Source organism: Emys orbicularis, chromosome 19, assembly GCF_028017835.1.
Source record: "Emys orbicularis isolate rEmyOrb1 chromosome 19, rEmyOrb1.hap1, whole genome shotgun sequence".
Classification (NCBI taxonomy): domain Eukaryota; kingdom Metazoa; phylum Chordata; order Testudines; family Emydidae; genus Emys; species Emys orbicularis.
In genome coordinates this window covers 198,780-223,141 of record NC_088701.1, presented here as the reverse complement: position 1 = coordinate 223,141, position 24,362 = coordinate 198,780, and the positions used below count along the sequence as shown (strand labels likewise).

The 24,362-nt window shown below is 48.8% G+C and overlaps 1 protein-coding gene across 2 annotated transcripts; it reads right to left on the bottom strand.

The window, feature by feature from the left end:
* Positions 1-2,481: 2,481 nt before the first annotated feature.
* Positions 2,482-18,136, bottom strand: LPAR2 (lysophosphatidic acid receptor 2). Of its 2 annotated transcripts, XM_065419579.1 has the most exons (3): positions 18,115-18,136; positions 11,662-12,405; positions 2,482-2,783 (listed from the first exon to the last, which is right to left on the bottom strand). In XM_065419579.1, exons 1-3 carry the CDS (start codon positions 18,119-18,121, stop codon positions 2,482-2,484), a joined length of 1,053 nt encoding a protein of 350 aa, XP_065275651.1. In that variant the 5' UTR covers positions 18,122-18,136. The 2 variants fall into 2 exon arrangements, with proteins under 2 accessions (XP_065275651.1, XP_065275650.1); XM_065419578.1 differs by lacking the exon at positions 18,115-18,136 and having other exon boundaries at positions 11,662-12,394.
* Positions 18,137-24,362: the final 6,226 nt, after the last annotated feature.

Below are 24,362 nucleotides of genomic sequence, written 5' to 3'. Positions count from 1 at the left end.
AACTAGTAAAAAAAATACAGAAAAACAAAGATGAGCTTCTATATGGTGGCAGTAAAATGTCAAATAAAGAAAAATGATGATTATTATTAGCTTCCCTTCCTCTACTGAGACACCTGCAGGAAACCACTTGTAAGAGTGGACTTTATTGCTCTCTGTAACAGTGCAACAGCTGCAGCCCAGCAGACTGGGTGAGGTCAGGCTAGTTAGCCGAGTTCTCTGGGAGGAATGTGCACAACTTATTAAAGGCCCAATTGGGCATAAAAGCCAACTGCAGTTCTTGAAGGGCTGCGTGTCATTTCATCCACTACAAAGTTTCATTCATAACCAGCATGCAGCACAGTCAGTGTGTTTTCCCCCTGGAAATAATTTTAGTACCAATCCCACATCTAAGCACCATAACTAATGTACACTTTTAATTATTTTTCCCTTTTAATAAAAGAGGAAGCCTGGACAAATATTTCTAATTTAATTTTGCTTTGCTTTTCAAACAAAGGAACTTTTATTGCCTTGCTGCTTCAAGACTTTTTGCAGAAGCTGTAGAAAAATTGTTAGGTTTGTACTGGGCCCAGCAGACCATCAGTGACAAATCCCCAGGAGTCTACAAATATAGGACCCACCTCATTGCTAGTGGAAATTGGCCATTGACTTCAATGGAGGTGTGCTAATCTGCACCAGTGGAGAATTTAGCCCATAAAGCCCAGGGTGCAACTGCAGCTGTTCCACAGGGTTAATCTCTTTTCTTTTTGGTGGAAAATATTTAGATACAAAAATCCTCTGCCAGTCAAGCAAAGCACTGCCCATTTTTTCTCAGCCGGAAGTTGAAAAGGTAACATATCTCTCCCAGCATGACTAAGCTATGCAACATGTTTGAAAGCTGTGTTGTATCTGGATTTCTGAGCCACAGCTGGTGACAGTCATCTAGCTAAACAGAAGTAACTACGATTGTAACATTGTAACATTGGACATGAGAGAAGAGACAACAAATTTCCATTGGCTTCCATATTGGGCTTAGCAATCCCCCAAACAACACTGGACCCGATCCTGAGACGTTCTGATGTCAGTGGGAGTTGAGGGAGCTCAGCACCTGACAGGATCAGGCTCTTTACTTTTTAAAAATTTAAATATTTTGTGTTAAAGGTTACAGATGTTGGTCTACCTCTGCTCCCACTGGAGTCAAGGGAGCAGACTCAGGCCAATGCTGAGTGCTTTTGCAAATCTCACCCTAAAGTTTTGTTAATGACATGGAAGAAGTTCGGAGAATTGTTTAGTCTCCCACACAGCCAGTGTCACAAATATTCTCTCTATAGCAAAATGTCTTCCTCCAGAAGGGGGCACCAAAATGACAATCACAACTTATATCATCGCAGTGTTCACATACATGTCAAGAGCCGAATACTCTGGTGCCATAAATCCACTGAAATCAATGGAGTTACTCCAGCAGAGAATTTGGCTCTAAGCATATTGATGGTGAGAAATGCTTCTTGTTTCTGTGCTGCGTGGAGACAAAAAGAGGTCTTGGTTTGCCTTTAAGACCACATTTGAAATTATGGTGTTTACATGCTATTTGAACAATTGAGGGTTAAGCTACAAATTGCACATTAAAATCTAGGGGAAAGTGTTGATTGCCTCAGACTCCAACACAAAGCTGTCGAAGGGCTCTTAGTGAGTAGAAAGGGTTAGTTTCATGGGAACATGACTCACTGTATCTTCATGAATAGGCAATGAATTTGCAGTCAAGACCATAAAGTACTGTGTAGTACACTTAACAGAACAACAATGCTATTGGAGCTTTTAGCTGCAGCGTAACTCTCCAGCTCAGGAAAGTGGTATGTCTTCCTCGGACATTCTGGAAAAGCCCACAATACTTGGAAATTCAGTAACAGACACGTCAGCAAAGCAGCAAACTGCTTCTCATAAAGGAATTCACATAAACTGGATCTTCCCTAGAGACACCTTAAAGAGAACAGGATTTTCAAAATCTGTGGGTCAGAAGTCTCTCAGGCAAAAGTCTCAAGCAAAGCTGTTGCTGATTTCAATAAGTAAGGACAGATTAAGCAAAAGAACTTTGGGCTCTGGCCCTGGAATACCACAGCACTGGAATGACCATTCCTGTAGGTAGTAATACTGAAGAACTAAGACAATACGTGTCTCGTGTAGAAATACTCATACAAGTGTCTTGGTTAACGTGGAGTAAGCCTTTTGGAGGCTACTAGATTAAATCAACAGTGCTGTTAAAAACAGCACCTCTTTAATAGTGGGTATGTAACTCAAAGTCTGTCTGTGCCAAGCAAGGCACTGCTCGGCACTGCCTTAACAGCTTTTTGCCCCATTCTGCTGACGCCACTCTTTATTCAAACATTTATGCTTTCGAACAAGTTTCGTTTTTTTAAAACGTTCTTCTGCTTGACAAACAGGTCTCCCCTGGTCTCTGCTCTCGGGTGGTTGCTATGGAGCAGCGTGAATGAACCCTGAGCTAGGCTCCTACAGCGAGGAGTCCATGATAGAATGGCCGTTCTGCGAGAGAATCCTGCGTTTCGTGACATTGGACTTGACCGATGCAGGAGAGTATTTGGGATTCCTGTAGCAGATAAAGCAGAGGATCTTCCGGAAGGTGCTGCGCATCTCATTGTCCCGATAGGAGTAGACAATGGCGTTGATGAGCGAATTGATCTCTGCCAGCAAGAGGACATACTTCTCCATTGCCAGCACATTGCAGCTCTCACAGGCCAGGCCGTCCAGCAGGAGCAGCACCTGCCCTGGAGTCCAGCAGATAACGAAGGCACCTGGGAAAAGAAGAAAAGCTGTAAGAGTAAAGTGAGGCACCAGGACTCCTGCCTCTGACTTGCTGGGGCGTCAGGGCCTTGGGTGAGTCACCTGCCTCCACAGCTGTTCAGGAAATGCCCCCCCCCCCCAACTAAACAAAGAAAATGAAATTAAAAAGATATATTCAAATGTTTGGTTTTCACAGGAAAACCTGAAACAGGTAGTTAACTATAGCAGGCTATTTCTGGCAGAAATGTCTGTTTATGCAAAAAAGACATTTTCTGTCAAAAAGTCATTTTAGATGGAAAATTTTCAGCTAGCTCCATTCACTGCTTTTATCTCAGTTTTGCTATCTATATGACAAAGTTAATAAAACTGACTTCCGCTCTCCTTCCTATGGTGGGTGTTACTAAACGCAGTTAATTAATGCTAAGTTGACAAAAGCAAATAAATGTGCATGGGAGGAAATAACAGAACTATTTATATACCTTACAGGTTTCTACAGTAACTTTGTCAACTCTGAGAAAAGACCTGGGCATCATTGTGTGCAGCTCAATGAAGACCTCTGCTCAAATATGCAGCTTCAGTGAAACAAACAAACAAAATAGGATGATTAAGTAATAATCTGGAAAATATTCCAACACAGTTATATAAATCAATGGTTCATCATCTGGAATCCTGGGTGCAGTACTGGACACCCTATCTAAAAAAATGACATTGCAGAATTAGAGGGGGTTCAGAGAAGGGTGAGGAGCATGATCAAAGGCCTGGAAAAATTCTGTTCTGAAGAGAGAGATTGAAAAGCTTGGCATTGTTTCCCTAAGAGAAGAGAGGATGTGATATGCCCACACCTTGAGTACTGCGTGCAGTTCTGGTCGCATCCTTTCAAAAAGATACATGTGATTTGGAAGAGAAGCAGAGAAGGAAAACTACAATGATTAGAGGTATGGAACAGCTTCCATATGAGGAGAGATTTAAAAAACTGAAACTGTTTAGCTTAGAAAAGAGATAATTAAGGGGAGATATGATAGAGGTCCATACAATCATGAATGATTTGGAGAAAGTGAATAAGGAAGTGTTATTTACCCATTCACCTAACACAAGAACTAGGAGTCACCCAATGAAATAAATAGGCAGCAGATTTTAAAATAAACTAAAGGAAGTACTTCACACAACGCAGTCAACCTGTGAAACTTCTTGCCAGTGAGAATGTGTGAAGGTCAAAAGTATAACTGGGTTAAAAAACAGATTAGATAAATTCATGGAGGACAGGTCCGTCAATGGCTATTACCCAAGACAGCCCCATGCTCCGGGTGTCCCTAAACCTCCAATGCCAGAAGCTGGGACTGGACAACAGGGATGGATCACTCAAAGTGCCCTAGTTTGTTCATTCCCTCTGAAGCACCTGGCACCAGCCTCTGTCAGAAGACAGGATACTGGGCTAGATGGACCATTGATCTGACCCAGTATGGCCATTCTTTTGTTCTTAAGGGTCATTTCCCTTTATTCCTGTAATTTGATCAGACTGGGAACAAAGACATTTGTTTGGGGACTCAAATCATAGACACATTCTGTACACATAGGGACAGTAACTCAGGAATGTCTATTCATCCTGTCTCGTAACACAAGGACTGGGGGATATTCAGGAAAACTGAATGGTGGCAAATTCAAAACTAAGAAAAGTATATACTTTTTCACACACAATAATATAGTGGAACTCATTGCTACGAAGTTTCATTGAAGACAAGAGCTCAGCAGGATTCAAAAAAAGGGTTGGCCATTCATAGGCATAACAAGGATATCCATAATTATTATAGCGAGGGTTAAATAAATAACCAAGCATTTTGGAAGCGATCTAAACTCTCCTGCTTTAGGACATGAGCCCGATCCTCTGGCTATAAGGAGTCAATAACTTCCCCTGGGGGTAGGTTATCCCATCACTTCCTTCTGCGGGGCTTCTTGCATCTTGCCATAGTCAAAGATGGAAGACAGGACTGGCTGGGCGCCTAGGTCTGCCTGTTCCTGGCAATTCCTGTATTCCGTCTGAAGCTCTTCTGAAGAGATCCATGTCACTCAAAGCTTGTCTCTTTCACCAACAGAAGTTGGTCCAATAAAAGATATTACCTCACCCACCTTGTCTCTCTAATATCCTGGGACCAACATGGCTACACCACTGCAAACTACTGTTTGGGAAATCCTTTAGCAGAAGGATTTTGAAGGACAAAGGATGGCCATTCTGTCGATGAATGAGGCGGAGGGGGGAGGGGGAGAGGGAAGGAATTTCTAGGGTGATTATTGTGCATTCTGAACCCCCTGCTATTTGCAGTCGTGTTTTTAGTTCTGAGGCTGCCGTAAATCACGCACTCCCCCGCTAGCATTCTTGTTACACCGGGGGTGTATCCTGGCCTGTCTCCTGGAGGAGGGTCGAACAGAAGGAACAGTGCTCACTGGGAGCTTTTCAACTACACCCTTTACTGGAAATCGCCTGCTAGGAAGAAAAACGACCACGGAGGGTGCTGCAAAATGAGAGACTGACTCCGAAACCTTTGATTAAAAGAAACAGGGAAAAAGGCAGCACTGGTGGGGGGTCAGGGCAGCAGCAGCTGCTTTCTGGGCAAGGCTGGGTTTCTCTGCAACTCCAATAAACTTCCTTCCAGGGTCATTGCTTTGGTCCTAATGTCAGAGGGAGGAGGGGGGACAAAAAGAAATTCTGCACTCAGCTGAATAGTAGCCTTTGGAGAAGTATGCACACCACAGCATCACTAAGGGAGGGCTGATGCCCCCAGCTTGTGAGAGCCTGTCTCCAGCCCATGCACGCTGGGTCAGATTCTCCAGGGCTTAGTGCCCACAACAGGGGCCAAGTTCTCTGAAGAGCTCTATTGCCCTTCAGCACCCAAACAAAGGGGCTGGACTCTCAAAGGTGTGCTGCACCCGACGCACCGGCCTCTCCTGTCTGAACACCCGCACCCATGTTTTGGTGCCTAAATGGGAGCTAAGTTCTTTGGAAAAATCTGATTCCCCATAGTGGCCCGCTGACAACCTCTTTTGAGGCTGTTGGGCCCTGTCCTGTAATCTCGCTCTCATTCCCCAGTTACAAAAGCTCTGTCTAGGGGCTCATACACACAAGAAAGGTATTTCAGCAAAAGGTAGGGTGTGAATTTAATTCACTACCTCTGTTCTGGGATAAGAGCTTGCATGGGACACTTGTTCTGGAATAAGAGTGTTCACACGGGGAGCTCTTCTGGGTAGCTATTGGTAATCCAAGCCCTTCAATGTCATCTAGAAGACAGAAACCCATGAGCTTTAGGAAAGTCCATATTTGCCATCACTATGGATAAGTGATTGACAAACCCACCCATTCACCTTGCTCCAATACAAAACGAAACACTTTTCCAACCCGAAAGCATCTTTCACATACCCCATATTGACTTTTCCCTGAAGATTATCCATTTCAGAAGCTTTCCCTCTTCATCATCATCACACACACCCTTTCACCACACAGAACTCCTGAACACGGACATTAACCAGATGCTTTTGGCTTCCTTTACTGAGCAATAAGCTGTCTCAGTCTTGCTGTTTCCCAAATTTTACAGAGCAAGCACGGGGGGGTTAATTATTGAGCCAAGTCTCCGTTGGTGCAACTCGAGTAGAGTCAATCAGAGTTACAGCAGCAGAGAACATGGCCCGGTTTAACCCCCTGGTGCCGTCTGCAGCTGCTGGGATCTGCTCACGTGCAGTCGCAGGTCTGTCTTTGGAAGAACAGAGAGGCACACGGGACAGGATTGGGCAATGGAAGGTCAAGGAAGCCCTCCTCCCATCACCTTGCCCTGGCCCATGCGAGTGCCTCACACCATCCGCCCGCTCCATCCGCCCGCTCAGGCCATGGCCAAGACTTCCAGGGCACCCAAGGGACCATGCATCATTCACACACGCGCCCACAAGCCTAAACAAGAATGGGCTGTCTCACTGTCAGAGCCACGCAAACAGCTTTGACCCCATTCTGACTCCGCTGAAATCCCCAAAGGGCTCCGGCTGCACGGACTCCACAGAGGCTGTTATCTGCAGCGGCCCCATTAGGACATGGCTTTCGTCCACGTTATCTGGACTGAGGGATAATGTCTCCCGCAGCCCAGCCTCCCCTTGGGCTCAATTTGAGCACAGACGGGAGTCTGGTCAGCAGTGAATCTGCTCTGCAGTTCGCTCAGGGTCAGGGGCCGGGACTCAGGGGAAATTCTGCTGTTGATGTCAAGGGCAGCAAGACTGGGCCTTTCCTTACCCATATGCTGCATCTTCCCTGTCTCCTCCAGTCCCCCCCTGCCCCCTTCTGCATGGTTTCATCCTAAGACTTTTGCACCCTATTTTTAAACATCTGTGGCCTACACAATTCTGAGACACAGCCTCACACAGCAGTCACACGCTTGCTGCCCCTGAAGGTCTCTAACCCTCCCTCCCTGTTAGCACACCTACCAGCCACCACACCCTCCAATGAGTAAAGGGCAAAATATGTCTCTCTGCACAGTCCAAGTTTGCAGAAGGCTGTGGAGCCGGGCTAAGGGGATGGAAATTATCCCAGGGTTTTCACAGAGCAGAAAATCTCTGCATTAGCAGCTCTGGCGGTACCCTGCTGAGCCCTATCATTAATGGGTATTTCTCAGCTTTGATTAGTAAAAAAGGTCTCCCCCTCCCCCACTTGCTCAGCTGTCGGGGTGAAGACTGGCTCTGCCATTTCCTCCCTGATGTCAGTCCCAGGGTTTCACTGCAGAGATTCCAAGGGCTTTGGCCAATTCCTCTCGTCTGCCTCCATACAGCCCCCACAGGCCACTCCCTCCAAGCTCACCTTGCTCTCCCCTGCTGGTTTCCAGTTCAAGGAGCAAGGAAAGGCTGGAAAGGGGATCCTAGCAGCAGAAAGATGGGCCAGGTCTGGATTTTCCCCACCACCACCGTAGACACCCAGGTAAGCACCCCTGCCAGCAGCCAGAAATCCGTCCTCCTTCCCAGCATGATGCCTCGAAGTCACACTGAAATGAGCCAGTCCCAGTAACATCCACCCAGGGTGGAGTTAGCTACTGTTCTAGGGGGGTGGGAAATAATTTGCCCTGTTCCTGACTGTGCAAAATAAATAAAACAAAATGTGTTCCTGCCCTGCTGAACTTGTCTACAGCATCTGATTGATTACTGGGCAACCATGGGCATGCTGCTGGCAGCAGAACACGGGGTGGGGGGGGGGATGCAGCTAAGGCAGGAAAAGACAAACTGTAGCACTGAATTAGCAAGTTGCAACAGGATGCGAGCGCTAATTCTCCTCCAGCAGAGAGACACCAAGGAACCACACAACTCAGATTCCTGCTTTCCCCCTCTCCCCTCCCCCTCCCCGCTCTGCCAGCAGGAGTTTGCAGGCAGTAGCTTCTTTGTTTGCAGCTTGAAGGTTTCCCTGACTGAGCAAATTCTGCACTTATCAGGAGAGATCTGCAAGCTGGGAGCATGACCACAGGCTCAGATGTGAGCTGGGATGCAGAGGCTAGGGTGACCAGACAGCAAGTGTGAAAAATCTGGACAGGGGATGGGGGGTAATAGGCACCTATATGAGACAAAGCCCCAAATATCAGGACTGTCCCTATAAAATCGGGATATCTGGTCACCCTAGCATAGGCACTTAACATGTTTATTTATTTCATTTTCATTAAGCACTTTGGATCATGAAGGATGGGACAGCAAGCAGGGGCAGCTCCAGGCACCAGCGCAGCAAGCGTGTGCCTGGGGCGGGAAGCCGCCGGGGGTGGGCTGCCGGTCACTGTAAGGGCGGCAGGCAGGCGGCTTTCGGCAGCGCGCCTGCAGGAGGTCCGCCGGTCCTGCGGCTTCAGCGGCAATTCGGCGGCGGGGACGCCGATGGCACGGCACCGGCGGACCTCCCTCAGGCATACCGCCGAATCCGCGTGACCAGCGGACCGCCTGCAGGCGCGCCGCCGAAAGCTTCCTGCCTGCCGTGCTTGGGGCGGCAAAAAGCATAGAGCCGCCCCTGACAGCAAGTAATAAAAATCAGAAAATTTCCCTGCACTGGCCCTGCAGTCGCCAGGTACTCTGCACCAAGGTCCTGGCCTGCAACAGCTGCGCACGCTGCAGGGAAGCCCTGGGATTGCAATACTGATAGACTGCACCTTTCAACCCAAACTCCCTAATGACCTTTAGAGACTATATACACTCAGAAACACTAACATGCAGCTGCCTCTGGGGTGCAGGGCAGCAGCCGCAATGCACAACACTGGCCAAGGAGACTGGGACAAACCTTGGGCCAGATTCTCTTGGTGTACTTTGCCAGACCTCTGCTGCATTCGATGGAGCTTCACCAATTTATACCAGCAGGGAGTTTGGCCCACAGGCTCTCACAGTGCACACCGCCTGGCGGCTTTAATGTTTCTGCAGAGCAGACAGTACCTGGTGTTTCAGAGTCTGCAATGATATAATTCTCAGGGCAGTTTTAGTAAAAACCTCAGGCAGGACCGAGGCCAGGAGGGTCAAAGACCCTATGGGAGTTACATGCCCAAATCCCACGGACTTTGGACCATAGTGGGGCACAAACCTCCCCTGGCCCATTTGAAAATACCAGAGTGAAACCTGATTTCATCATCCTTATCCCCTTTTATTGCAGGAGACGTAGGCACTGATTTCGTGGGTGCTCCGGGGGAAAAAAAGAGTGGGTGCTCAGCGCCCTCCAGCGGCCACACACCGACCAGCTCCTCCCCCCTCCAGCACCTTTTGCCCGCCGCTGATCAGCTGATTGGCGGCAGGCAGAAGGCGCTGGGGGGAGGGGGAGGAATGGGAGGGAGAAGCGGAGTGGGGGTGGAGCCTCGTGGGAAGGGGCGGAGTGGAGGCAGGAAAAGGCGGGGTGAGGGTGGGGCCTTAGGGGAAGGAGCAGAGTGGGGGCGGGGCCTCAAGGTTGAGCAGGGCTGGAGTTCACCCAGGGAAAGCTGAAAGTCGGTGCCTGTGGCAGCAGAGACGGAGGACTGTTTCTCTAGAAGCCTCCACACCACTACAGCTGCTCCCAACTCCACTGGCGTCCATAGTCAACTCCCCTCCTTAGGAGAGCAGAACACTTCGAAAGAGCATGTGTCTGCCAAAGTGCCCCCCACCCCCAGACAGACAGACACAGGGTGTGATGTTAATACACTGCTCACATTCCCGATCTGCGCTGGCCAAAGCTCAGCATTTGCTCTCTGACAGAGCATCACATCTTCTTCCCCCACAACCTCCGGCTCTTTGAAGAGCCACAGCTGCTGGCCATGTTCACAGAGAATGGAGATAAGAGAATCTCAGGGTTGCACTCCCCTCCTAAGTACCTCTTAGAGGTGCTCCAATTAGAAGCCGGGGAAGATGCCAAACTCATCCCTTTAGCTTGGCCTTCCCTCAACAACTGCAAAGAAAGGAAAGGTAGAAGGAAAGGGACAGACAGGGTGAGGCAAGGAGTGAAAGGAAGAAGAAATAAATCATCATTTCTCCATGTGGCTGTCAGGAGGAAGGTGGGCCACGTGATGGATTTTATACTGTGCATGGTGATTCTGGAAAGCATTCAGATGCTATAGCGTAGGTAGAGCTCGTAATGGATTTATTTTGTTTAGACTGATGGTTAGTCCAATGATTATGGAACAAAGTATGTTGATCGCCCCAGAAGTTTCAATACCTAACGCCATGCTAGAAGTGGTGCATAAGTTCTGCTATCTAGTAGGATCAACTAGTATCGGATAACTCAACTCTAGATAAGGAGCTGAATTCTCAAATTGGAAAGGCAGCTACCACATTTCAGCCAACTGACTGAATGTGTGGGAGATAACAGAAAACTAACACTGAGCACCCAGATACATATCTACCAGACATGCGTTTCAAGCATGAGGGTGAGACCTGGACCACCCAGCAAGTGTGAGAGAAGGCTAAATACCTTTCACACCCACTGTCTTCACCATATTCTAAATATCAAGTGAGAAACCAAAGTTCCTGATGCCAAGTCTAATCACTACTCTGGACAGCTTCACCGGATGGATGATTGACACATTCCAGATGATCTCCTGTATGAAGGATCTGCAGATGCTCCAAGGCCACTGGGCCAACCTAGGCTCAGGTTCACGGACATTTGCAAGAGGGACTTGAAACCCTTCAAAATCAACATCCCAAGCTGGGAAGATGCAGCAGGGAACAGGCTACCCTGGAGTCAAAGAGGCTGAAGAGAGATGGTGGAGAGAGAGGAAAGCAAAGAGAGCAAAGATGAAAGTGCAACAGGTCTCAAGCACTCGTAGTGCCTGAGCTCCATCCTCTGACCCTGTGCTTTACACCTGCACTATTTGTGGCAAGGACTGTCACTTGTGATGCTGCAGCAGGACACACAGTAACAGAACTGCTTTGGCACCGACACCAGTCTTTTGAGACAGACGGTTGCAATAGACAGCTGGTGATCAACTCCTCTACATAATACTGTCTGTGCCACTAAAACACATTTAGGACACAAATTAAAAACAACAGCCCTCTTTTTACAGGGCAGCGGGCTGGATTCTTAGCCCCTCCACCGCCCCTTAAGCCAGCAGGTCTGAGGACTCTTCCAGCCTGAAGGAGGCACTGGGAGAGAGTCAGGAAAAGGGGAGACAGCCATAGTGTACTGGCACCTCAGTGTTCCCCAAAACCCCAGTGGGAGCCACTGCAGTTGCATGTAGGTTAGAGCAGTCCTGAGGCTGTTCTAAGTTACATCAGAGGCCAAACCATTCCCCAGGAACCTCAGGGGAGCAGGAGGGTGGCTCACAACCACCTCCCCCCATCTCAGCTGTACTGGACACCTCCTTCCCTCTCTCACTCCCCAACATCTGGGCAGACAAGGGAAGGAGCCCATGGCACCATGCAGATTGGGAAGCAACTTACTGAGAATGATGATGACGGTTTTGATGAGATTGATCATGGTCTCCTTGTAGCGGGGGTGGAAGCTAGTGTGCTTGGACATGCTCGTCATCTTCCTCTTGACATAGACAAAGATGTGAGTGTAGACGACCACCATGATCAGGAAGATGAACAGGTTGGAGAGGGCCCAAAAGGTCAAGTAGCTCCTGCTGTAGAGGGGTGCCATCCTGGAGCAGTTGCCCAGGTCACACAGGCAGTGCCAGCCATAGGACGGGATGAGGCCCAGCAGCAGGGCTGTGACCCAAATGCAGATGATCAGGATCACCACCCGCTGGTTGGACATGGAGCTGTGTAGCTGCATGGTGAAGATAGTCTGGTGCCTCTCCACTGCGATGGCCAGCAGGTTCACCACCGAGGCAGTCAGGCTGGTGTCCAGGAGGCTCTGCCGGATGAACCAGGTCCTGAGAGAGAGCCCTGCTGTCCTGGGCCCCGTGTGGAACATGAGGAACATGTAGGCAATGCCTGCGAAGAGGTCCGCTGCCGCCAGGTTCCCCAGCAGGTAGTAGATGGGGTAGTGGAAGCGCCGGTTGATAATGATGGCGCTGATGACCAGCAGGTTGGTCAGGAGCACGATGACGCTGACTGTCAGGCCCAGGGCAACGACTAAGACATCCTTGGTCCTCCAGTAGGTGGTCAGCTCCTTCCGGCTGTTGTTGTAGAAAAACCCCACACTCTCATTGTAGTAGCAGTGCCTCATCTTTACAGTCCCTGAGGACAGGAGAGAGTCGTGTTAGTTCAACCACAGGCACACAAAGCAGCCCCTGTTTATAGCCCCTGAGAGACGCACTGAGCTAATACTCCACGGCCTGGTCTACACGTCACATATCACTCAGTTGGGAAAACTTTTGCAGCGCCATGGTTAGGTTGACTGAACCCCTGGTGCAGACAGAGCTAAGTCGACAGAAGAATTCTTCCATTGATCTAGTCACTGCTCTCGGAGAGGCAGATATACACAGTGATGAAAGAACCGCTGCGGTAGTCAGCGTCTCCACGGCAGCAGCACAGCTGTGTCACTGTAGTGTTTCTCGGGTAGAGCTACCCTAAGATACAAAACAGGAAAAAGCGTGGGTAGGACAAACCTCACCATCTGCTACAGACATGAGTCTAATTAAAGTGAAATAGGGTGAACAAGAACCGGAAGCCATCTGAGCTGCTGACATAACAGCCCTTCCCCCAGGTCCCGTAAACCAGGTGCCTGATTCACCTTTGCCTCGTGCAGTCATTCTCTGCAGTGCAAGGCGAACACTAATGGGGTGTCTGACGCTGCACTTCTGTAAGTGGCTGCACAAGACGCTGGGCTGCAGGGGCCAGTGGAGTACAACCGACTCCAGGAAAATTATGCTGAGGATGCAGCACAACTCCGGAAACAGATCAGGCCTCAGAGATTTGCCCCGATCTGATAAGGGATTCCTCCTCAGGAATATCTGCTTCCCGACCAAGCAGCTATGTGTGGGAGACAGAACTGCAATTGTTATTGTTGCTCCAGCTGCTCTACTTCAAAAATTGAAAATAAAGCACATAACACAGACATTTATCAGTCAAACATCAAGCAAAAATCTGACAAAACCTTTGATTCCCTGCAGCTGTCACCCACCCCGCAGCACCGCGGCTCCTGGCTTGGTGAGTGCCCAGCTCTTAAATTGGTTGAGCTTATTTTGCTGCTCAATGCCTGATGGTAACTCCCGGCTGGTCCTGAACTCCACTCTTTTCCCAGGTCTTACTAATCCTTCTAGAGGGGTGGGCACTGCAAGACTAGTCTGCCAAGGGGCAGATGAGTACTGAGAGTCTGGGCTTTAACACAGAGCCTGGCCAAAGACGCTAAACTGCTGCAGGAGGTCAGCAAAATATATCAGGGGGGTGGATAACTTCATTGGCACTAATACCTTGGGAAGACATTGGTACAAAGGCAATTGAATCTCATACTCCAGGGTATCAACTAATCCCCTGCCTGGGTCAGGGAGCGACTCTCCCCCTCCCCACACCCATGCTGAGCAGGGACCGGAGCCAAAGCCCACTGAAGTCCCTGGAAAGACTGAGAGGCTCCAGCTGCACTCTAGTGCTGGGAAAGGCTGTTCACCTTTCCTTGAAGCATCAGGTACACGCTTGCTGGTGGAAGCAGGATATGGGACTAGCTGGACTATGGTCTCCAAGGTGATAAATCCTACACACTGAAGCACGTACCTCTTTCAGATTTTAAAATACGCTTCTCGATTGCCCTGCGGAAGCCCAAATCAGCAATCTGGGTGAAGTCAATGGGGATCAGGTACCCAGAGCAGATGCAAACTCAGACTCTAAAAATGGAAGCTAATTTATTTGGAAAAAACACTAAACATTTTAGGGAATTATCCCAATCAATGTCATGCGGCATTAGAGCGCTGACTCAAACAGTGACAACTATCAACACAGAAATGGGTCTGTCTTCTCTGGAAGAGGAGATTTACTCCTCGGGATGTTTGCCTCCTCGGCTAAGCAGGGCTTGACCTTTCCTTCGATAGCACAGTCAATACAGCTGCAGGGAAGAGTCAGCAGCTATGCTTGCACTGGATTTCCCAAATGCCATCAGACGTGCAATTGTGCATCGTACCTCCAGCAGGGCACCCCCTAATCCCTCAGCACCAGAAAGTGACTCCTGCACGTAGGGACTGAGCCCAAGTGACAATGGGAAGTCTAGAACTCCATCTCCTGCTCAGAATGGTTCCAACTCCCCATATCCAAGCCTTGATTTTAAATCCCTCCAGCTCAGTGGTTCTCAACCTTTCCAGACTCCTCTACGCCTTTCAGAAGGCTGATTTGTCTTGCGTACCACAAGTTTCACCTCATTTAAAAACTACATGCTTACAAAATCAGACATAAAAATACAAGTGACACAGCACACTATTACTGAAAGATTGCTTATTTTCTCATGCTTACCATATTATAAAATAAATCAATTGGAATAGAAATATTTTACTTACATTTCAGTGTATGGTACACAGAGCAGTATAAACAAGTCATTGTCTGTGTGAAATTTTAGTTTGTACTGACTTCGCTAGGATTTTTACGTTGCCTGTTGTAAAACTAGGCAAATATCTAGAGGAGTTGATGTACCCCTGGAAGACCTTTGCGTACCCCCAGGGGTACACATACCCCTGGTTGAGAACCACTGCCTTTTCTTACTCCCCTCCTCCACCTGTTACCCTTCCTTACATAGGGCTGGCTTCTGCTCTCCCTCACCACTGTGGGTACAAGAGTCTTCTCCTCTGCAGCTACAGCGATCCAGAGCAGCCTCCCTGCCTCTCCTCCATTATTTTCCAAAACAAATGTGAAACAACCACTTTTGCCTTGGCCTAAGCCTTTTCGTGTCCCCATCCCCCCTCATTACTTGCTGCTATTTAGCAATATGCAGTATCTGAGTTGCAGTTTGCATGGGAGAAGCTGAACAAGATGAAGGTGCCTGGCACCTAATGTAATTTCAAGCCCCATCATCATTTCCTTCTGCAGCCAACATCCCACACTCACGTTTGCATTGGAGAAACCAGTGTTTGTGTTTTGCAGCTATTCAGAAGCTCTCCCCTGGCACCTGCCTGCATGAGTTTCCCCTGCTGTGTGGCTTGAGATCGGGATAATGAGGAGTTAATTAAGAATTCTAACCTCATTAAAGGACTATGAAATAACAGCCCCATAAACAAGCAAGTGAGATCAGGAGAACCCTGACTATTACACACAAAAACCTCCCAGCATCTTGGTTCTCTAACACAGGGGTTCTCAGGACAAATTTTTTGGTGGCCTCAGAGTGCGGCCACCAACTCTTGCTGGTGGCCGCTCCCACACTTTTTCCTAAAATACTTAATTAGCTTTAGGAAAAACAAATAAATATGCACATGTACCTGTCCAAATCATTGTTATTTATTTATTGCTAGATAATAAGTCTGTTGTGAAAAGTGATATTAACAAACATACAAATATCACTTTTCACAGCAGACCTAATCAGCCCTGGCAAGCCAGGGGACAAATTAAGTCCTAGATGGAGTGTTGGGAAGGCAGTGGGGGCCAGGGGAGCTGGGGGTGGGGAGCTGGGGGAGACAGTGGGGGACTGGCACCTGAAGCCCTGCGGCCAGAGGATGATGTCCAGGGACAGAGCCTGAAGCCGTGAGTCCGGAGCCTGGGGCCTGCCACTGCACAGCCGGAGCCCAGGGCAGGAGCCCAAAGCCCCGCAGCCAGAGCTTGCTGCCCCACCACCCCAGGGCTGAAGCCCAAAGCCTGAGCCCCACCGCCCCAGAGAAGGTGGGGAACTCACTGGCTGTCAGCTCCTACAGCGCTGTGCCCCAGGTGGGGCAGGGCCCAACCCTGCTGCTGGCCCCAGCAACCAACACCAGGACGGTGCATCCAGGAGCAACAGGGAGGGGGAGGGGGCTCTACTCCCCCCCCCCCCCCGACACCCAAAATCACAGCCCAGGAGGCTGTGGCCGCAAGAAAAGCCCCTGGTGGCCGCATTTGAGAAAGCTTGAAAATTGGGAGACAGCGCTGCCTGCAGCGAAGGGAAGGGTGGAGGGAAGCTCGGCTCAGAGCCAGAGAGGCCATTAACATCTGCCCCAAATTTTGCATTTACTTTTCCTTCTCTAGCACCTTCCATCTCAAGCTTCGAAGGTCGGGCTTCATAGACATGAACTCACTAATCCTCATTGCTCTCTCGGGCTATTGGTATCCTCATTTTGCAGATGAGGGTAATGGAAACACAGAGGTAAAATGGCTCACTTAAAACCACACAGCAAGCCTGACGGAGAAGGGAACAGAACACCCATGAGTCCTGACTTGCAGTTCCCTTACGCGAGTCATTTCCTTTAATGAGGCTGCTACCCAAGGCTGAGAGCAGAACCCAGGAGTCCTCATTCACTGTATCCCACTCCAGTAAACAACACTGCCTCCTTTTCCCGGATGTTTCACAGTCTACCCGTGTAGGACAGCAGAATTTGCTCTGCTCACAATATTGTTGGTAACCCGGTAATGAGGTTACTATAGCCAGTCCAACCTGGTTATCACCTGTGCCCCACCCGCCTCTCCCCACACACTCTGCTAATTGTGCAAACATGCAGAATGGACTGGCCTGGAATTTGAAAGCACAAACACAACACAGAAGCAGCCAGATTCAAAAGCTCAGCTAAAGACAGTCTCTTGATCTGTCCACTTAGGTCTTGTCTAGACTGCCACTTTACAGCGCTGCAACTTTCTCGCTCAGGGGTGTGAAACCCCGAGTGCTGCAAGTTTCAGCGCTGCAAGGTGGCAGCGTAGACAGTGCTACTGCGCTGGGAGCCGTGCTCCCAGCACTGGTAGCTGCTCCCCTCGTGGAGGTGGTTTTTCTCTCTCAGCGCTGGTGCCCCGGCTACACAGCCACATTAAAGTGCTGCCGCGGCAGCACTTTAACGTTGCTAGTGAAGACATGCCCTTATACACATGGCTCCGATTCCCAGAGAGTCTTGGTGCAGCACAAACATTGGTGAATGTAACTTACCACACCCCAGGGAGGTAGGGGAGTATCATCATCCCCATTTTTACAGATGGGGAAACTGAGGCACGGAGCAGTGACGTGGCCTGTGGGAGAGTCACAAATGGCGTAACCACAAGCCTGTGCAATGCTGTAACCACAAGCCCATGCTTCTCCCTTCAGAGCCGGCAGCCAGAAGCTGAGGTGTATGCAGACCTTACACACCACCATGCAGATGTTCCAGGGAAGCATCTGGTCCAACCACAACTCAGTTGGGGGTGGGAGCCCATTATGATCTGCAAGGGCAGGGGAAATCTTAAGACAACTGAAGGCTTGATCAGCAAGAGGAAGGAAAGATAGGAAAAAAAGGAAGAAAGATTAGGGATAGACAGAGAAAACCACTGGGGGTAACAGACAGCTAGAGAGCTCCCTGGGGAAGCACGGGGGGGGGGGGGGGGGGGGAGGAGTCTCCTAGGGAATGGAATTGGTTAGGGGCTCACACATGTTACTTCACACACCAGCAAGGCCGGGCCTGTAAGCATCTCCCTCCTCAGCCATTTGCAAAACCGTAAACCAGCCAAAACAAAGGGGGAAACTTTAGCAGAAGAAATAACAATACACTTCTCTGCAGAGGATCAGTCTCCTGGCACCAGTGCCCTGGGGCAGGGGGATAAAAGGGTGTCAGCCATGCACATAGCACTTTATACATCAACCAGCTGTTTGCACGGGAAGCAGGTTTCACATGCATTTGATTCAATCGACATTTTGCTGTGAAACGGTTTCAAGCTATCCTTATTTTTTCCCCACAGTGAACGACATAGGTGCTTAGATACTATGATGAGTGCGAGATATATATATAGATATATACTGGCCTCTAAGCAGTATTCACTGAACACACCAACTCATACACCCAGCGCAGATTAATTCTATCGGAAGGATACTGAAAATAATAATACCACACATGTGTGTTAATCCATGTGGCAGCCAGTTTCAGTCTTTTTCAAGCCTGAGAGACAAAAAGCATATTGAGATAATGTTGTCTTGAATTTCCACCAGATAATGGAGACCAATCATATTTTGTTCAGAAGATTAAGACTTCAGCAACCATTTATAAGCAGTGCTCTTGTAGCACTGTTGGTCCCAGACAGGGGTTGTCTACTTTTTGTCAAGTCCAGACTCTAGAGAAAATAATAATAAAAATAATATTAATCAATAATAATAAGCAAATAAAAAGATTTCAGGGTCTGTTCAAAAGTGTCTGGTGGTCCGGATTTGGCCTGCGGTCCGCCTATTGACTACTCTGGTCCCAGGCTATTGGAGAGACAAGCTGGGTGAGATAATACCTTTTATAGGACTAACTTGTGTAGGCGAGAAAGCTGGTCTCCAATAAAAGATATTACCTTGCTCTGCTTGTCTCTTCAGCAACTATTTGACAGGCCCAATAAACTTTGCTATGCACACTGCATGCGTTCATGGTTCCCTGGGTTATTGCAAAGGATCTTTCCAGAGGCACTGAAATTGTATCAGTTTGCCTCCACTTCCCCTTCACTGAGAACATCTCTCCAAGGCCTGGTCTACACTAACCCCCAAATTCGAACTAAGGTACGCAACTTCAGCTACGTGAATAACGTAGCTGAAGTCGACATACCTTAGTTCGAACTTACCGCGGTTCAGACGCGGTCCACACGCGGCAGGCAGGCTCCCCGTCGACTCCGCGGTACTCCTCTCGCCGAGCTGGAGTACCGCAGTCGACGGCGAGCGCTTCCGGGATCGATTTATCGCGTCCAGACCAGACGCGATAAATCGAACCCGGAACTTCGATTGCCAGCTGTCGAACTACCGCGGTAGTGTAGACCTGGCCCAAGTGAGCAAAGCCCCAGTTCCTCTTTACCCAGCTGCGTAAGTAGAAAAGAGGGACAGTCTGTACGTGTAGTATCCAAGACTGGAAAACCAGTTCATCAGCATTCGCCTGAATGACAGGGTCTTAAACATGGCTTTAGACAAACACCCAGCTAGAGAACATGGAAAGTTTCAGAAAGCGTTGCCAACTCCCCCTGAAATGTAAAGAAGTTACAGGCTAAACCTGGGCAAACCAGTGACCAGGGTGGGGTCCAGGTGCTGACAAGTAATTGCTTATGTTCCTAGGAGCTCCCCTGACATCTCAGGCGCTGCTTTGCAATTAGGAAACCGACCTTGGAACGCGGCATCAAGGGCGGAGATCACCACAAACCACCATTATACAAAACAGACTAAACAAAAGGAACCCAGCAGCAAGAAAATGGACAATCAGGCCAGTGCCATGATGCACAAAGGAGATGCTGGTTTCTGTTGTTGAGTGCATGGCCATTCCCTTTCCAGACAGAGCCTTGCAAAGCTTGGTGTTCACCGGCGGTCACTTATTTGGTAAAAACAGCTGCAGCCGGCCATTGTTTATCCCCAAACCCTCTTCCCCCATCACATCATCTAGAACTCGTTATGCGGTTCCCCCCCTTTCATCAACCATTGCTAGTAACTGACCTTGCAGGCAATGCTGTGTTAGAGAAATTCTCACTCCATACCCACAGTCCTGTGGGATGCCATTGGGAGCTCTTCCTGTTAACGTGCACAGTGTGCCTCACTTCCTTGCATCACATAGGAATTCCTCACCTGAGCTGCTATCCCTAGACACACTTCCTGCTTTACTCTCGGACAGGTTCACAGCAAGTTCAGAATCATTCTTTTAACAGAAAATAAAAATGCCTACACATCCTGGCTTTTCATTTCTTAATGTTCAGTAACACTGGAAGGTGCTGCCTCTCTCCTTCAGGTCTGGGAAGGCATTTGGTGCACAATGTAGTATGGAAATGAGCAACAACAAATAGCTGAAATTCTGCTCCAACTAATCATCACAATCAATACAGATCAAACCTGAACAATGGAGCTAGTACAGAACTAGCATTCTCCTCACACATGCTCCAGTCCAGCTGTTTGAACACAGCCCACCGCAATACAAACTTATGTTGTCAGAAATTCAAAAAGCCGATTTTTAAAAAAAAACGTAGTCACTACAGTGTTTTACTCCAAAGAATAACGTTCTTACCTGAAAGCACGGCCACTGCACCCAGATCCGACAGTTAGCATTGGTCTCCCCAGCACAGAAAGCCAGAGCTGCTATTCAGCAAGGAGATGGACGACCTCATCCCTGGAAGTCAGAGAGAGGCTCCTCCAAGCAAGAAGGAGGCCCGTGCCAATAGAAAAGTTTAAGACAAATGCTATACCTCCAAAGTCTGTCACAGGCACCTCTGAAACACTGACTCCTGAGAGGCAACTTTGCAAGAGCTCTCTGAAAAGAGCCCATCCTTCTTTGTGCCCTCCCCTAGGCGGGCCTTACCAAGCCACAGACATCTGCCAAGCAGGAGACTTGATCCACCCAGGAACTGTAATCTGAGTCTTTTACTAGCTTGATCTAGGCTGCAAAGTCATTTTCCCAGCACCTCCACTTCTGGAGGCACTGGTCTGGCACTAGAAGGGACAAGTTGCTCAGATCTGCACTCTTGGCGCTGTGTTTTTGCTCACTGTATGGATGGGCACAGCTAACAGAAATTAATGTGGGGGGAGTTCTCTCCACTCCCACCCCCAAGGCCTCATCTCATGGTAACCTTCATTTCATTCGAGTGCTGGACTCTGATCCCTCCAAAATCAGGGGTGTTACAGACTGTCCTCTGTAGAGATTCCACCAGAGGAACCAGCTGCTTTAGAGACTGTCTATGTCTACACTTGCAGAGTTTTTGCGCTGTCAGTTTCAACAGCGATAGTGAACTGGTGAAAGAAAAGCGCTGGTTTGGGTACTCGCTTACTTCCACAGGCATCAGAGAGTGTTTACATGTGCAGCACTTCCATCCCTGATGAGAGGAGCAGACTGAGCTATCCCACAGTGCAGCTCTCTCCATTTTGATGATAGGCCTTGTGGGAAGGCAGGGTGATCGTGGGGCATCCTGGGTCCAACTCCTCTCCCCAAACACTGATCAGCTCCAGTAGCTCAGCATTGCTCCAGGCAGGGGAACGTTTGCTCCGCGGAGCAGGCATTGTCACCTGGCCAGATGATAAGTGAGCACTTGCCAAGAAAACAGGAAGGGGAGTTTCAAAGTTCCCGGGGTTTTACAGGGGGAGAGGTGGATGTCTGTTTACTTGACGACAAAGCAGCAGAGCTGGTGACCAGAGTGGTCACCTAGGCACTGTGGGATATCCTGCGGAGGCTAAAAGCTCTGTAAACAGGAAGAACGTGCCTTCACAAGCACATCACCGCAAAAGCATCACCAGTAAGAGCTGTACACCTCTCATGGAGGGGGTTTTCTTTTCACGGTGAAACTTCTGAGTTTCACCACAAACTCAGTCATTGGCAAGTGTAGACGCTCCCACAGTTTTGCACAAAAAAGGGACTTTTTCCACTTTAAATGGCAAGTGTAGACATGCCCTGAGGTGGTCTCTGCCCCAGAGGCAGAGCACAGAGCCTGACCTGGGACAGCTCCCCCCCAATGTTCACGTTCCCAGCCAGGCTGTTTGCGGGGATCTGGCCCTCACACTCACCTTTATGCTATAATTCCACCCAGCAGCCTGGCTCTTACCAAGTGCAGTGAGAGAAACTGCCTAAGGGGCGAGGAAACACATGACCCCTGTGGTGACAGATTTAACAGGTGGAGGGGAAATGCACTTCCTGGGGCAGGGGAGACTCACAGGTGCTCTCTTCCCTTTGCACCTCTCAGCAGGAAGCTCCCATGGGGCAGACCTCACTTAATTTCAGGAGATCTGACAGTGATTTGTTTAAAACACAGAGAGAAAGAACACTGTGACTACATGAGTGCCTTCCCCGGGGGACTCTTAGGCCTGGTCTACCCAAGAAAATTCAGTCGGTTTAACTAAAAAAAAATGTCTGTCAGCAGTGTGAAAAATCCACCCCCCTGAGCAGTGTAGATAAGCTGACCTAAATCCCTGTGGAGCTACCATTCAGTTCTGTCACCCTAGCTACTGCTTCTTGGGGAGGTGGGTTACCTATGCTGATGGGAGAACCCCAACAAGCAAAGGGGCAGCAGAGGCAGAGCAGGGAAGGGACTCCCCTAAGGTAACCCCTCAGGAAAATGGCAAAGCCAGGAAAAGAATCCAGATCTCCTATGTCCTTGGTCTGGCCAGACCCTGCTGCCTCTCGCCAGGATCATCTCATTTTCTGTGTACAGCACCCCTCCGAGCACAATGCTGGTGTTAACAAATCATAGCAACGTTCATCATTAATTAATTCAAACCCCACTTCATGGAGTCTGCAACTCCCATTCGTGTTCACATGCCCCCACTGAAGAAAATCCCCAGTGACTTCCATGTTATCCCACCCCCCATCAACAACGTTCTCCCCACGTACAGCCTCAACTTCCCCCCCGTTGGCTAGGTCGTGGGGCCTGGGGGAGCCGGGCTGCATTATGCCAAGTAGGCAAGGAGATCCACAGAGAGACCCTGACACAAAAACGGGAGAGATAGCAACAGAGAGGCAAAATGGACCCAGACAATCAGTAACAGGGAGGATGGCTCCCCTGCTGACAAAGGCAAGGATGGATGAATGAGAAGACACAGGCAATATTCCCATTGAAGCCAATGGGAGAAGGATCGAGCCCTATAGCAAAATAAAAATAAAAATAAACAAAATGTCTTCAGACCCCTAGAGCAGTGGTTCTCAAACTTTTGGACTATTGACCCTTTCATATAGCAAGCCTCAGAGTGCGATCCCCCTTACACGTTAAAAACACTTTTAAATATATTTAACACCATTATAAATGCTGGAGGCAAAGCAGGGTTTGGGGTGGAGGCTGACAGCTTGCCACACCCCATATAATAACCTTGCAACCCCAAGGGGTCCCGACCCCCATTTTGAGAATCCTTGCCCTAGAGTCTCTCTCTGCTGCAGACTCCAAAAGGCCAAAATCACGGCGGAGAATTCTGCAGGAAACACCATGGCCAACCAAAAGTGAATGAAGAGACCCTACAACCACAGGTGCACATTCTGCACTGTTGGGCAGCAGATAAGCAAGACACATATTCTAGGCAACACTACATCCAGGCCTGTTCCAGTCTTAGGGTCCCTTGGGGAGATATTAAGAAGAGGGCTAAGGACACAATGCATTAGAAGCTGAGGAAAGGCATGCAGGCCCAGATGACAAAGTCCTTTCTTGGCTGGGCTGAATCTCAGGGACTCTGTCTCTCTTTCCAAAGCTCAGTCAGGCCACCATGAAGCAGTTGGCGGCAGGGCCAAGTTGGAAGAGCTGGGATAATCAGAATGAAACAATTATTGGGACGCTGGTGACATCAGGCTGAAAATTAAATTAAATACTTATTGCAAATCAAGGGGGGATTTTTATCCCAAGGACACTGACAGATCTCCAGTTCTGGACAATGCGTGGGTGATCCCCTTTGCCTTGAGGGCCCTTTAACAAGACTCAGCTCTTCTGATAGGCTTTTCCACAGCAGTCAGGGTGCATGCTGAGTGACATTCTAGACATGCTAGTTCTGCAAATGTTCTTTTCTTTAAAGTGTTGTATGTGCTGCTGTAACACCGACAGATCCTGGTCGTTGTTGGGCGGGATCGAACCTGGGACCTCCGGAGCTTAGTGCATGAGCCTCTACCACATGAGTTAAAAGCCAACTGGCTGTTAACTAAGGCTGTAGAGCAGACTCATTTTCTCTCCCTCTCTAAGTGGTCTCAATGCCAGGAGATGGGACAGAACACCACACCCAGAAGGTGTGTGGGTTACACTGTATTTCATAAACAGTTTAAAAAAAACAGGAACAGCTTGGGGTGAATTTAACCAAAAGTACAAACTCAGAATCCTCCAATTATAAATGGTCTGCCCAAACACATGAAAGAGAAGTCAGTTTTATTGAGTATTTACATGTTGGAGATACACCTGGAAGCCTGCTGCTTTCTTCTAGTACATCTGTACATTTTAGGGTGTTGTCTTGTTTCTAAATATTTTTTTTAATCTGGTGCATCCTAAATGGCCTTTCTTCAGAAACCATGTTTTTACCCTGCTAGCATTTCTGCTTTACATACCGAAGCACAATAAAAAAATATCAGAAAGGTGTGTGCATTGCAAATTCCCTCCAGTCCATAACGATGGAGATGAGCCAGGATCTGGAGTCATCTTGCTCTCTAAAGAGAAGGGAGGAAATCCACAAACCAAGC

Excerpts from the sequence above, each read along its gene's own strand:
- LPAR2 (XM_065419579.1), bottom strand. Across the intron at positions 2,784-11,661 it reads AACCGTCATCATCATTCTCA|GTGCCTTCGTTATCTGCTGG; the intron begins GTAAGTTGCTTC and ends TTCTTTTCCCAG.